At 52.9% G+C, this 15153-nt stretch overlaps 1 protein-coding gene across 7 annotated transcripts in view; it reads left to right on the forward strand.

Annotated features, from left to right (window-relative positions):
• Window positions 1-2696, forward strand: part of LOC133352519 (uncharacterized) — a 29603-nt gene extending 26907 nt beyond the window's left edge. For all 7 annotated transcript variants that reach the window (XM_061568222.1, XM_061568228.1, XM_061568223.1 and 4 more), the window contains exon 12: window positions 124-2696. In XM_061568222.1, coding sequence (XP_061424206.1) covers window positions 124-660 — 537 coding nt within the window. In that variant the 3' untranslated portion in view covers window positions 661-2696. The remainder of the gene's footprint in view (window positions 1-123) is intronic.
• Window positions 2697-15153: the final 12457 nt, after the last annotated feature.

A 15153-nucleotide genomic window follows, 5' to 3' on the forward strand; every position in this document is an offset into this window, starting at 1 on the left:
AACAGTCCCTGTCAACAACAATTCTTACCCTGTCAACAATCCCTGTCCTGTCCACTCGCCGCGGTGTCAGCTGATGAACACATTTTCACAGCCCTGTCTTCCCCCTCCCCTCCCCCGCACCAGGCCCACCTGCGGCGGCACATGGAGGTCCACGGCCGTGTCACCGACTACTGCCCCCAGTTGCGGCGGCTGCGCACCACCGCTGCCGGTGACCAGGAGAACGCCGCCACCGCCGACTCCTTGCAGCAGCAGCAGCAGTTGCAGCTCCAGCTGCAGCAGCATCTCCCGCCCGGCACGGCGCTCACCGTCCCCGTCGCCGGGCAGCCGTCGCTGCTGACTTACACCATCACTCCGTCTGCACTGAGTGCCAGCCAGAGCCTGGCGCTCGCCGTGGACCTGCTCAACGACGTGAACGGCGAGGGTGGCGAGGTGGCCGTGGAAGAGGTGGAGGAGATGGGCCATGAGCAGCACGAGCACGAGCAGCAGCTGCTTCAGCTGCAGCAGCAGTTTCAGCAGCACCAGCAGCAGCAGCAGGAGGAGGAGGAGCAGCAGGTGGCGGACGTGGCGACGGTGGCCGGTGGGGAAGACCCGGGAGTGGCGCTGCTGCTTAAGCTAGCCGAGCAGAACCCGGGGGACGTGTTCGTGCTGATGCAGTCGTGAGCGGCGATGACTGATGTGAGCGGGGTGGGTGACGACTGGGGGAGAGGTGTAGCCCTGCGTTATCGTCAGCATCGTCATCATCGTCGTCGCCATCATCGTCGTTGCCATCATCACCGCCACCATCATTGTCACCATCATCATCAACGTCGTCAACGAGTATGTTGGGGGTAACGAGGCGCGGCCCCGCAATCGCTTGATCTCGTCACCCTGCTGGGAGAAGGGGCTTCCCCACCAGAGGGCGTTCTAGGGACACGAGCGATATGTTAACAAATGAGAGGGGGGTGGGGGGAGCGAGGGGCCCCCCATTCGGTCCATCCGGCTGCTTTGTCGGTAGCAGATGTGTTTGGGGAACCTCACCCGGGCCAGTGCTTGAGGAGTTTCGGTGAATTCGATTCCACGACGTGTTTATTGCGGACCTGTCCCGGACTGCTCCACCACTATTACAGAGGAGGGTGTATTGGGCCTCCTCTTCCACATTCGCTAGACTCCTTGGAATAGGTAGAAGTACCCACATTTTACGCCACCGCCACATGGACCCATGCGTCGGCAAACTGCTGGGTGAGCAGAGGCAGTGGGGGTTGGGTGGGATTAAAAAAACTTGGCAATTGTTTCGACTGCCGCCCCGGGAGATCAAATGGAATCGGCGACATCTGTATTGCGAGTCCAGCGTGCTCATCAACGTAACTAACCCCATGCTGTTGTCATCGTCTGGGTTGTCATTATCTTCATCACCATTATTTACATCATCATCACCACCATAAATTACTGTCACCAGCACCGCCACCATCGTCAACAGTTTCATCATTGTCACTATCATTGCCGCCCGTTAAAATGTTTTCACGATCGTCATTCTGATCATGATCATCGTCGTGTCAACATTATCACCGCCATTGTCCACATCATTGTCATCTTTGCGCATGGGGGGGTCTGACTTGCCCGGGTGTCAAATGCTGACTTCCTGGGTTCTGTCCGATGATACTGGACGTGGCTTCAATTGAAACGTCGTGTGTCTGATCGGTGAGTGAGCTGAGACAATCGTAATCGGTGTGGCGTTAAAAATTCTCCCACTATAGGGGACAACTTAATTTGTTTTGCCTTTGGGTGGTGGAGGGACTTGACGACACATTTGCCAAGATCCTTTACGCGGTCTAACCCCAAAAATCAAATGTGAACAATTATTATTTTTTCTCGCATTTAAGGTTTTATTCGTTACCAATTTGTACCGGCCCCTGTTCTGTTAATATTTATTGCTATTTTCAATTGTACTCGGCAAATCTTGTCACGAGACTGGAAGCAATATCTATTGGAGACTCTCATGGTTCAAGTTTCTCAAGTAAACGTTTCTTGAACTGGGTGAGATCTCAGGGGGCCAGGATGAGCCTCATTCGCAAGGCTGACCCGGGCATGGTAGCGACGATTGCTGATGCGCGTACAATTTGCGAGCCATTGTCGAATTTGGTAAATTTGGACTGACACAGGCACACAACAAACGTCGTCCTCCTCTCGCGTCCATCGTGAAGCACGCGCCGCCGAGTATCTTTGTCCTTGTCGTCGTCGTGCTCTTCGACGGCGCGGGGTGTCCTTACGGTTAGTACACAACCGTAGTAGTAACCAGGGGCGACCGCTGGATTCGAGCCATGGACCTCTGCAACAAGCGACAAATACACAACGCCCGTGGCCACGCGTCTGTGAGCGAGCCGTCTCACCATCAGACAACTCAGCAAGGAAGCTGGACATCGACTGCGAGAGAATGGCCTGCCGAACGTGGGATGGTATTTATTTTGTTTTTGTTGTTCCGATGGCTTTCTACTTCATCGCCGTGCCATGATGATAGGAACTCTGCGTTCAATCCCACCGGGCATCGCGATTTGCAATCCGTTACGCGTCCCGCTCCGCCAACCAATCGGCTGCCAGGACAACGACCCTGACCCAACGTGGATGCCGCCGTTGCACAACGCCGAGTCTCCTGCAGGGCTGAAGTTGGATATTTACGTTATTAATGCTGACGAATGTTTGATAAAGTGATGCGAGTGTGATCTTTGCACGCATTTATTTTTGCGAACGTGTTGAGAGTGCGTGTAGGTAATTGTTTGAGTGCGTTTGCCTTGCTTGGTGATGTTAATGTTTCTGAGAAAGTGTAATTTATTCGCGTGCGCATGTGAAGCGTGTGCCATGCCGGCCTTAATTGCTTGCTTAACAGTATTAAAAAAGGCTTTCTGATTTCGTCTATTTATGAACAGTGGGGTTCAGTGTGTGGGAGAGTATTTGTACGCGATTTGGGCACGCGTGTGTCTGCGTGTTGGGTATCGATGTAGGTGTTTTTTTTACGGCTCGAGAAATGCTTTTAATAAGTAATATTTAAAAATACGTTTTTAAAAACACGCTTTAATGAAATGTACCGTACTCGTAATGGCAGAACTTCACGACTCCAGGAAGTGGCCGCGAAGCTTTCCATAACGTAAGGGGTGTGGACAATTAGACCAAAGCCGAAACATAACATATAAAAATGAATGTTTAAAAATGTTTACATTTTTAACGATAGACTATAGTATTGTCATCAGTATGACAAGTATACCAAGTTTATAGTCGATACCACATTTCGAAGTGGGTTTAAATTGAGTTACAAGATTTGAGGATATGACAACAGCAGACCCAGTGAGTTAATAGAAAGCGTGTAGTAGTAGTAATCAGAAGGGGCTGCTGTTTGGGGATAACCAAAGCGAGCAATTGCCCCTCTCTCCCTCGCGACGTTTCGCCTCCAGCGTGCGCGCGTGTGAGCGCACGTAGGGAGCGGTGGTGCATCGGTTGGCGCGCTGCGCTACGAACCCGGTGACCCAAGTTCGATTCCCGCTCGCGGCCAACTCTTGACGATTATCTAAACCGGTCATGGGCCCCTCCCCTAGATCGACTCGGCCTCGAATGAGTACTTGGTATGGTGTGTAGTAAACATCACCACTGGGGAGACAAAGGTGGCCGGGCATGGTGTTGGCCACCCACCCCCTCGTGAGCCCTCATAGGTGCTCGCTAACAGCACTTGCCCCAACAATCTGTTAAGGCTACACGGGGGATATTTGTGTGAGAGCACACACGGAGGGCAGAGGAGCGACGCTCACAACAACGAGCGGAGCGCCGGGCGGATAAAACGCAGACAGTTTGCATGTGTGGGAAGCACAGCTGGTGCATCTCTGCCGGTCATCTCAGTCAACCCATGGCACCTGGGTCTGTTCCGGCTTTTGGCGAGCCATTGAAAGACGGTCACTGCATCGCACGGCGCTTTCAGTTGCGCTTCTGCGACCGTCTGTTACGCTCTTCCAATTTAAAATCGAGATTGACCAAATCATTTCTTTCGAACTGCTCTTTGTGTTTAGTTTGTGGTTCTTCCCCCGGCACCTCCGATGCAGGCGGTTGTCTACTTACGGTGGCGAACTAAGTTCAACGGACGCACAGCGGACATTGGCCGCTTCACGCGGACTCAAAGTGCACCGAGCATGGCACGGTCGCCGTGGTGGCGAGCAGCGGCAGCGGTTGTTGTTGCGAGTGTCCACGTGTGCGCGTGTGGACGTTGATATGGCGGACTTGGGCAATGTTCGCATCGCCCAAACGTAAACTCCCGCAGGGCATCGGAAATTGGACAATTCACAAAATAAGTAACATTTTAAAAAACTTTAAAAAACACGCTTTTATGAAATGTACTAGTAATGGAAGTGGCCCCGAGGCTTGCCATAACGTAAGGGGGACCGTGGGCAATTACAGGCAACGTCAGTTGAGTGTGGACAATTAGACCCAAGCTGAAACATAACATTAAAAATAATGTTTAAAAATATGTTTTTTCTTTTCGAATATAGTATTGTCATCAGTATGACGTAAGTATACACAGTTTGCAGTCGATACCACATTGGGAAGTGGGTTAAAATTGAGTTACAAGATTTGAGGATAAAACGACAACAATAGAGTGAGTTAAATGAAAGCGTGTTAAAATGTACGAAGTCGTTCGGCACTCGGGGGGGGGGTATGGAGTAGGGGGGGTAGGGTGGTGGAATAGGGTGGGGGGTGTGGGGAGGAGGTGGAGGAGGGGAGGAGTAGGGGGGCATCAGACCAGATATGACCCAAATGAAAATTATTCAGGAACTCGGCTCTTTTGTTCTCACCCTGGTTGAACAGAATGTACACGTGTTTGCAAAACGTGGTCCGTGGAAGTTGACAATACAGAGCTACTTTTCACATCCCTACGACTACCGCTCATCAACACCAGGTGGTGCTGCTACTGCAACCATTTCAGAGTTGAAATTCGCGATCTACGACCGAATTGAATCAGAGTAGATTTCTTTTGTCGGGTTTGTCAACTTAATGAAGACGGTCAATTCTGTGTCGTAAGGTCCTCCACCACCCAACACCGCGAAACTAAAATTGAATTGATAATTGTTTTTTTTACCCTTCTATCTGGCAACAAAACTGACACCTTTTTTACAAGGAGTCATGTTTGCATAGATCACAATACCTGCAGTCATAATGCAAACAAAAAACATAACTGATAATGTATGCACTGTCCTTGAAGTTGATTGGTCCACACCCGAGACAGCTTTCTTTAGAGCCTAGTCTCACATGGGTTGGACCAGATGACGCCAAAAGGCGCACAACTCAAAGACAATGCACCATCAGAGTATGAGAGCTCGGGGTAAGCATTTACACCATTGGAACCTCATTTGCCAGTAAAAAATATGATAATTGTTTTTACCCTTCTATCTGGCAACAAAACTGACACGTTTTTATAATTATCATATTTTTTACTGGCAAATGAGGTTCCAATGGTGTAAAATTGAATTACCACGTGTATAAATGGTGAACGACGCCTCCAATTGAGTCGGAGAGCAATCCTCACGGAGAAACGTAGCAATTGGACACGTGGCTTATCGTTATTTTATTTAATGTTACAGAGAATGCCTCCCATATTTTTATTTACAATTGAGGTTGCATTTTTGAAAATTTTAATTGTTTGGCAACGTCAACGGGTGTTGGAGGGTCTTGCGACAACAATTTTTTTTTGCCAGATCATTGTGGCGTGACCGAAAAATCTATTATTAATTATAATGTTGCCGTACTGAAACCCCGCGTGTTATGTTGGCCACATTTTTATGAGACCAGAAAACTCGCAACAATTGAGAAACCTTGTTTCATCGCAACTCATTTTGTGCACGAGACTTTGGTTCTTCGGCTCTCGATGTTAGTTCGCTGGTCTCTGTGCCAGTCGATGTGGACTCTTGTGTGAGCCCTTGGTAACCCGGGGTCGGGATCCATCAAACTCGGCTCAGCGGTTGGTCGGGCGGCTGAATCCCGGACTCGAACCCACAATGTCAGCGGTGCCCGGCCTCCGTGGCTCCCGGCATGGCCACAATGACCCCTCCCCCCTGGGAACACCCCCCCACCCTTCCACGGTATTCAATGACTGACGGCTCCAGCTCGGCTCCAGCTCGGTGATTTGATTGGCTGCTGAGGGAGGTGGTCGCGTGCTTGTTGCTATGCCCAGGAATTGTCACTTGACTAGTTTTTCAACTAAATAAAATACAAAGCCCCGAGGCCAGTGGTTCTTCACCTTTACTGGAGCCTTGATTCTCAATTGTTAAAACATGTATAATGTTAATAATAAAAACAGAGTTTTTATGAAACAAAGTGGTTGTATTTCCGCCCCCAGAAAGGGCATCTCGCAACCCCAGGGGGTGCAGCGTGCGCCCAGGTCAAGAACCACTGACCTATAATAGAACACCGGTCGCCACCAATCTCACCACGCAGGCCACCAACATCGCAGCCCCCCAGATCCATGTGGGACGCCTTCTGGCGTGCTCTGGTTTACCACTGGTGGTGAGACGAGGCCATGAAGATGGCCGCTGTCTCTGGTGTAGGCCAATCAGTTTCAAAGACGATGCGGACATTATTGTTATCAGAGCATGGTTGCATGTTTTGTCACAAGTAGTGTGTGGTGAGTGCAGACTTTTGATGCCTTGCAAATGGTATCTTGTGTTTGAACATCTTAACACAACTCCTGTTTTTATTGCCAGAAAAGTCAAAACTTATTCTTATTTTTGATATTCGCCTCACGCTTATCGAACATGCTGTTTGTCTTGTATTTAATTTGCAGAGCAGAAGCCGATGGGGTAGCGTTCAGAGCACAACGCGTTTGCGATTTTGCAAGTACGCAGTCCTTTCTGCTTTCGTCTTTTCCCCTTCCCAAGTTTTTGGACATCGCCTTGATAAAAAAAATCTCCGAAGATGGGAACCCCCCCCCACTTCACAAGCCACACCACACACAATCCTGGCTGATGATGACAATGATTCCAATGACGTTACCAAGCCGCGTCCGTCATCTGCCGTCCAGCAGCACACGTGGGAAACGGAGATGAAGACTTGATATTTTCTCCTAGCTATTTTCGTTTGCTATCCGATTAACCGTGCCAGCGAACCGCCGATAACCGGTGGAGGAATCGGTGAATTCATTGGATATTCTAGATTTGAAGCTTTTGTGACTGCAAAGATTCATACTCTTTGTTTTTTTCGGTAAAGTCACGTAGGTAAAATTTTTATGAAATAAATTAAATATTTAATTTATTTTATTTCATTTTATTAAATTAAACATTAAATTAAAAATGTAATAAAATAAATAAAAAAATGTAATTAAAAATGTAATAAAATAAATTAAATATTTTTATTTCATTTTTACCTACGTGACTTTACCGAAAAAACCAAAGAGTATGAATCCCTGCAGTCATAAAAGCTTCAAATCTAGAAAAGGTAAAAATTTAATACAATAAATTAAATATTTATTTTATTTTATTTCATTTTTACCTCTGTGACTGGATATTCTCGTCGGCCCCATGAACTTGTGTCGTAGGCATTAAGTGATAACTTTCCAACGGTTGGAACTGCTGCTGCTGCTGCCCATGTAATTACCACCGCTCATGTTATTACCACCAGGTTCATTATTTAGTCTGTGCCCTAATTCGATGGGAGCGCGCTACGTGCCGTAGTTATATAAGCAGCTTTAATTTTAAACAATGTGCCGATCCTTGCAATATAAATATATTTATTCAAGAAGATATCTTGGTTAAATTTTTTATCATACAAACCAAAAAACTTGAAGCACTTTTCGTAGGCCCATTAGTCTTCGAAGGCATCAGGCACAGTGCCTACTGTGGCCTATTGGATAATAGTGCCCTGCCCCAGACTAAATTTCGTAAGGCTCCCTTGGGGGATTGGCTTGACAAGCTTGTAGGATGTCTCACCACACACCGCACCGCATCGTCATCTTGCCTCCCAATTAAATCTCAATTGAGCCTCGAGGGAGTCACGTGTGCTCTGAAGAGAGCCACGCGCGCTCTGAGAATTAATGCGGGCGAAAAAAACCCCATGAACAGTTCCTGAAGATTATGAGACCTCCTTTGCCAGTAGTAAGATATAGTAATAGGTTTTTACCTTTTTATCTGGCAACAAAACTGACACCTTTATACAAGGGATCATGTTTGCATTAACCACAACACTTGCGGTCAAAATGCAAACAAAAAGACAACTCTGATAATGTATGTGTAATGCGAGCGTAAGCGGGGTTCGCTGCTGGCCTCTGGGCCAATCATACGGCCTGGGGTATTGGGGGGCGGAGCCAGTATGGGGGCGTATGTGAAGGTCCGCCGCTCACCTCGGGTCCAATCGGAAGCGAGGTGAGTGGGGGCGGAAGCTAGGGGCGGAGCCAGCAGGGCGCTATGGGGAGGCCAGATCTGGAAGGTTCGGAAGGGCGTGGTGAGAGGGAGGAGACAGGGTCACGTGGTGAAGGGGATATAGGTGAGAGCCCGGAAGGGCTCCGGGTCAGTTGGTAGAGTGAAGAAGCGGGACCACGTTGGGTGGCCGGAGGGAATCGGCGCCATCAGCCAAGTGGCTGCAGGAGCTTCGGCACACCGTCGGCCAGCGGTGTGCGGAGCGGGGGAGCGGGAAAGACTGACGGAAGAGCGTGTGCGGGGCGCGTCACGAGGAGCAGCTGGTCCGGTGTCGGGACCAGTGGGGTGCGGGTGTTAACCCGAATAATGAGTGATGGAGACCAAGCAGTGCATGGCGAAGTCCTTTATTACATATGCATTGTCCTTGAAATTGATTGGTCCACACCCAAGACAGCTTTTCTTAGAGCCCAAAAGGCGTCATCTGGTCCAACACCATGTGAGACTGGGCTCTAAGAAAAGCTGTCTCGGGTGTCGACCAATCAATTTCAAGGACAATGCATACATGATCAGAGTTGTCTTTTTGTTTGAAGTTTGACCGCAAGTGTTGTGGTTAATGCAACCATGATCCCTTGTATAAAGGTGTCAGTTTTGTTGGCAGATAAATGGGTAAAAACATATTACTAGTTCCTGAAGGATTTTCATTTTGGTCATCTCTGGGCTTAGGCCCCCCTACTCCACCCCCCTACTCCACCTCCCTCCCCACATCCCTCCCTACTCCACCCCCACCATATCTCCCCCTACCCCCCCACATCCCCCCCCTACTCCACGCCCCCCTCCACCATAATCCATCCCCCCCACTACCAGCTGCACATCCCCCACCACTCTCCACACTCCACCCCCCAAATTCCTCTCCCCCCCTCCTCCCCCTCCCACGTCCCTCTCATATCCCCCCTTAACCCACTCCCCCCCAACTCCACCCCCCACATCCCTCTCCCCCCCTACTCCCCCTCCCACGTCCCTCCCTTACTCCCCCCTCTACTCCACCCCCTACTAACCCCCCCACATCCCCCCCTACTCCACCTCCCCGCCCGACCCCCCCCCCACATCACGCGCTAATGACCTCGCGGCATGGAGTCGCGAGGGGGGGGGGACGCTTGGGGGGGGGGGGCGGTGGCGTCAGCGCCTGGCGGTGAATCATTGATGAGCAGCGTGGGCACAGCACACAAGTGGTGAGGGCGTGGTGAGGATGTGGTGAGGGTGTGCGGGGCTGGTGTGGTGAGGGTGTGGTGAGGGTGTGTGGGGCTGGTGTGGTGAGGGTTTGGTGAGGGTGTGGTGAGGGTGTGCGGGGCTGGTGTGGTGAGGGTGTGGTGGGGCTGGTGTGGTGAGGGTGTGTGGGGCTGGTGTGGTGAGGGTGTGTGGTGAGGGTGTGGTGAGGGTGTGGTGAGGGTGTGTGGTGAGGGTGTGGTGAGGGGGTGAGGGTGTGTGGTGAGGGTGTGTGGGGCTGGTGTGGTGAGGGTGTGGTGAGGGTGTGTGGTGAGGGTGTGGTGAGGGTGTGGTGAGGGTGTGTGGTGAGGGTGTGGTGAGGGGGTGAGGGTGTGTGGTCAGGGTGTGTGGGGCTGGTGTGGTGAGGGTGTGGTGAGGGCGTGCGGGGCTGGAGTGGTGAGAGTGTGGTGAGGGCGTGCGGGGCTGGTGTGGTGAGGGTGTGGTGAGGGTGTGGTGGGCTGGTGTGGTGAGGTGTGCCGTGGGGTGGATAGCTTGCGGTATGTGGGAAAACATTGGGGTGGTGCGTGGGGAGGTATGGATTGGCGCTTGCTTTGGTGTGGTATGATGGAGTGATTGTGGTATGTTGGGGTAGTGTGGTATGTTGAGGTAGGGTGGTATGATGGGGTGGTGTGGTATGATAGGGGTGGTGTAGTACGATGGGGTGGTGTGGCATGATGGAATGGGGTGGTATGATGGGGCGGTGTAGTATGATGGGGGTGGTTTGGTATGATGGGATGGTGTGGTATGAGGTGGCACTGAATTTGCATTGGGTGCGTTGAGGGGCAGTGTGGTGAGGTGTTGAGCGGTGAGGTGTGGGGTGCCGTGGGAAAGAGGGCGCGGCGGTGGCGAGATGTTAACTACCTCGCCTGGTATACAGGAGGTCGTGGGCTCGATCCCGACCCTGACGCCTGCTGCTGTATATTTGGAGTTTGCGTGTCTCTCTCTCATCATCATCATCACGGTGGCTATGAGATGTTAACTACCTCGCCTGGTATACAGGAGGTCGTGGGCTCGATCCCGACCCTGACGCCTGCTGCTGTATATTTGGAGTTTGCGTGTCTCTCTCTCTCTCATCATCATCACGGTGGCTATGAGATGTTAACTACCTCGCCTGGTATACAGGAGGTCGTGGGCTCGATCCCGACCCTGACGCCTGCTGCTGTATATTTGGAGTTTGTGTGTCTCTCTCCCATCATCATCACGGTGGTTAGGAGATGTTAACTACCTCGCCTGGTATGCAGGAGGTCGTGGGCTCGATCCCGACCATGACGCCTGCTGCTGTATATTTGGAGTTTGTGTGTCTCTCTCCCATCATCATCACGGTGGTTAGGAGATGTTAACTACCTCGCCTGGTATGCAGGAGGTCGTGGGCTCGATCCCGACCATGACGCCTGCTGCTGTGTATTTGGGGTTTGGGGCGTCTTCTCTCCCTGTGGTCGCGTGGATTTTTCTCCGGGTCCTCCGGATTTTCCTTCCACATTTTTAGAATGAACATCACGTGTTTAGAGTTAACATCACGTGTTTAGAGTATTTGGCTGCTATAATTTGTGGCCAAGGTCGCTTCTGATAAAAAGCTACCTGCTAAATTAAAATAGTTTAATTGTTTTAATAGAGTGGTGAGGTGTGGCATCGTGTGGCGTGGGAAGCAGCGATGAGAGATGGAGTGAGGTGGCGTGGGAAGGTGCGGTGGGGAGTGGCGTGGTGAGGCGCGGCGTGGTGAGGTTTTGGTGAGGTGTGGCGTGGTGAGGTGTGGCGTGGTGAGGTTTTGGTGAGGTGTGGCGTGGTGAGGTGTGGCGTGGTGAGGTTTTGGTGAGGTGTGGCGTGGTGAGGTGTGGCGTGGTGAGGTGTGGCGTGGTGAGGTTTTGGTGAGATGTGGCGTGGTGAGGTGTGGCGTGGTGAGGTGTGGCGTGGTGAGGTTTTGGTGAGGTGTGCCGTGGTGAGGTGAGGCGTGGTGAGGTTTTGGTGAGTTGTGGATGCGCCGTGCAGGTCACGTGTGACCTCTCAGCCGCTGGCAGTCGTCGCATTCGTGGCCCCCCGAAAGCCTCAACAACAACAACAACATCAACAACAACATCTCGCATCCGACAATCGCCGCTTCGCCAAGTTCATAGCAAAAAAATATACAGCAGCTGTCAACTCGAACATTTTAACTTCGATAATCTCATAAATAAATAAATAAAATTACTCGCAAAATGCGACAGCAAAAGATTGAGGACCAATCAGTCAATCGATCCTCCCTGCCCGAGACACACGACTATCATATATTTGAGGCAAAATAATCACGATCATTATTGCCAGGCTCGTGTCGAGCTCAGGACCCGCGTCGAACAGAGAGGCAGGGGAGTCCCTCGCCATTAAACGTCACTGCCTGCACCATCACGTTCGATAAAATAAATACATGTTTTTTTTATTACTGCACAAATAAAAAGGTAAATAATAATAATAGTTGTTGGTTTAGGCGAGGGTGACGCGCCGCTAGTGCGCCGACCGTTGCAGAGGTTCGCGGTTCAACCCTCGGCGGCCGCCCCGGTCAGTACTGCGCCGCGTTGTATTCACGGAGGAATAGGAGGGTGATGCAGACGGCACAGAGGACACCTGTTCATGGGCACAGGTGACCTCTGTCTACACGAGTGGACGTGCAGGGTCGCCAGGCGTTGTGGGCGCCGCGGTGGCTAGGAGGTGTTAACTACCTCGCCTGGTGTGCAGGAGGTCGTGGGTTCAATCCCGATCTTGACGACGCCTGCTGTGTATTGGGAATTTGTGTCTCACTCTGCCCGTGCTCGCGTGATAAACACGCGTTTACAGAATGTAGCTGTACTCTGTTTTTTTTCGGTAAAGTCACGTAGGTAAAAAATAAATTAAATCACGACGTTTCGGAGGCAACACAAGCCTCCGTCTTCAGGTGGAGCACGCCACAGCAATCCACTACAGTGACTCGACTAAAAAGAAAACGTCTGTGGGCATTGTGAGTTTATGGGTCTCTATGAGTCGATGGGTCTCTATGCTCATCATGGGGTCTCTGTGTGAGTCAATGGGTCTGTGTGAGTCGATGGGTCTCTGTGTGAGTCGATGGGACTCTGTGTGAGTCGATGGGTCTCTATGCTCATCATGGATCTGTGTGAGTCAATGGGTCTCTGTGTGAGTCTATGGGTCTCTGTGTGAGTCAATGGGTCTCTGTGTGAGTCAATGGGTCTCTGTGTGAGTCAATGGGTCTCTGTGTGAGTCGATGGGTCTCTGTGTGAGTCAATGGGTCTCTGTGTGAGTCGATGGGTCTCTGTGTGAGTCAATGGGTCTCTGTGTGAGTCGATGGGTCTCTATGCTTATCATGGGGTCTCTATGTGAGTTGATGGGTCTCTGTGGCATTTTAAATGGCACGCGCGTGAGTGTCTCCCACGCGCGTCCCATTCGTGACGCTATTTGGGATTGCTCCTTAGGTTTCCATTGGACATCGTTCCGGCTGTTTATACCTTCATTGGTCGAGTCATCATTGTTAAATACCCCTCCACCACCCCTGGGTGAGTGTACACGCAGCCCCCTGTTCAGCACCCTCCCTTCCCACGTCACGCGCCGGCTACCGTCGCATCAGCAGCGCCACGCAACCCCCTGTCCAGCACCCTCCCGGCCACCGACTCGCTCCACCCGAGGAGCCGGTTTAAATCTCGATACCCACCCGGGGGTGGAGATCCAGGAACTCGGCGCAGCCGACGCGTTGCGGCGTTGCGACACGGCCACATTGTGACGCCAGTGGGCCACCCACTCATTCAGGTTCCCCAACACCCCACCCCCCCCAGGGCACATACTTCCACGACCACGAGATACATTTAGGATTATGTCATTTTTTTGTACTATGAACAAAGACTTCTGCACGGGTTGCAAGAGGCGCTTCCCGGTGCGCCTTTGGGTTGGCACCGTGCGTGGCCGCGCGCGACGCCCTACGTTTCGCTCCCAGCTGGGGCTGTGGACGTGTCGGCGGCTACGGGCACCGGCGGGCAGACAGCGTGACAACGCAAACCCGGGGGGTCCCCCCCCCCTCGCGAAGCAGCCCCACGACGTCCCGGTCGCCCCCTTGAGTGGAGCTGCTGAACTCTTCCATTGGAGGTTGCCACTTCGATTTGGCAGCCGCCGCTGTCCCATTCAAACGTGCGACGGTGGCGGCAGTGGCGGCGGTGGCGGCGGTGGTGGCGGCGGTGGTGGTGGTGGCGGTGGTGGTGGCGACTGTGGCGGTGGTGGTGGTGGCGGTGGTGGTGGCGACTGTGGCGGTGGTGGTGGTGGCGGTAGTGGCGGCGGTGGCGGTGGTGGCGGCGGTGGCGGTGGTGGCGGTGGTGGCGGTGGTGGTGGTGGCGGTGGTGGCGGTGGTGGTGGCGAGGGTGATGGCGGTGGCGGTAGTGGTGGCGGTGGTGGCGGTGGTGGTGGCGACGGTGACGGCGGTGGCGGTGGGGGTGGTGGTGGCGGTGGCGGCGGCGGTGGCGGTGGTGGCGGTAGTGGCGGTGGTGGTGGCGACGGTGATGGCGGTGGCGGTGGGGGTGGTGGTGGCGGTCGCGGTGGCGGCGGTGGCGGCGGTGGCGGTAGTGGTGGCGGTGGTGGCGGTGGTGGTGGCGGTGGTGGTGGTGGCGGCGGTGGTGGTGGTGGCGGCGGTGGCGGCGGTGGTGGCGGTGGTGGTGGCGGCGGTGGTGGTGGTGGTGGCGGCGGTGGCGGCGGTGGCGGTGGTGGTGGCGGCGGCGGTGGCGGGGTTGGTGGCCGTGATAGTGGCGGTGGTGGTGACACCACCACGAGTCGTAATTTTGTTTTGATGGTCACCGTCCACCGTGGAAATTATTCCAGAAATGAATCGAGAAGCCACCCGACTCAAGTCCAGGGCACGAGGACAAATCTTGCCGCCTCGCAACACGGAGCCAGCCGATCGTGGTGGCGAGGAGATGTTAACTGCCTCGCCTGGTACGCAGGAGGACGTGGGTTTGATCCCGACCCTGACGCCCGCTGTACATTTGGAGTTTGCGCCGTCTCTCTCCCCGTGGTCGTGTGGATTTTAGTCCGGGTCCTCCGGTTTTTCCCACCACATTTAGAATCGACGTCACGTGTTCAGAGTACTTCACTGCTATAAATTTCCACGGGACGATTAGCCCACTTCGTTGGGGCTATCATTTGTGACGACCCACGCAGCGGTGACCGAAATCTGCGATCTCCCGATTCTACGCAGCCCAGCGTCTCAAAACGACGCGCGGCGCCCACGACCGGCCCGATGGAATCGCTCGGCACGAGCCGAAAGCACGCACGTGGGAGAGAGACGCCAACACCACGCACACGCACCCCGATGTGAAATGTTGCTAGGCACGTGGGAAATGCGCCCGTATGCGCACGTAGCCATTAAGTTCATTGTTTTATTTCTATCTCGCAACATGACCAATTCCCGTGACGCTGCGTGGGGGCAGTGGTCCGACGCGGTGTGACCAACGGGTTCCCATGATTCAGGTGTCGGCCACAGAGTCTGTGACGCGGCCAGGTGCGCATGGTGTGCGCGTGGTGGGTGCGC

This window comes from Lethenteron reissneri, chromosome 40, assembly GCF_015708825.2.
Source record: "Lethenteron reissneri isolate LAM-NWPU_2019-01 chromosome 40, ASM1570882v1, whole genome shotgun sequence".
Lineage (NCBI taxonomy): Eukaryota > Metazoa > Chordata > Hyperoartia > Petromyzontiformes > Petromyzontidae > Lethenteron > Lethenteron reissneri.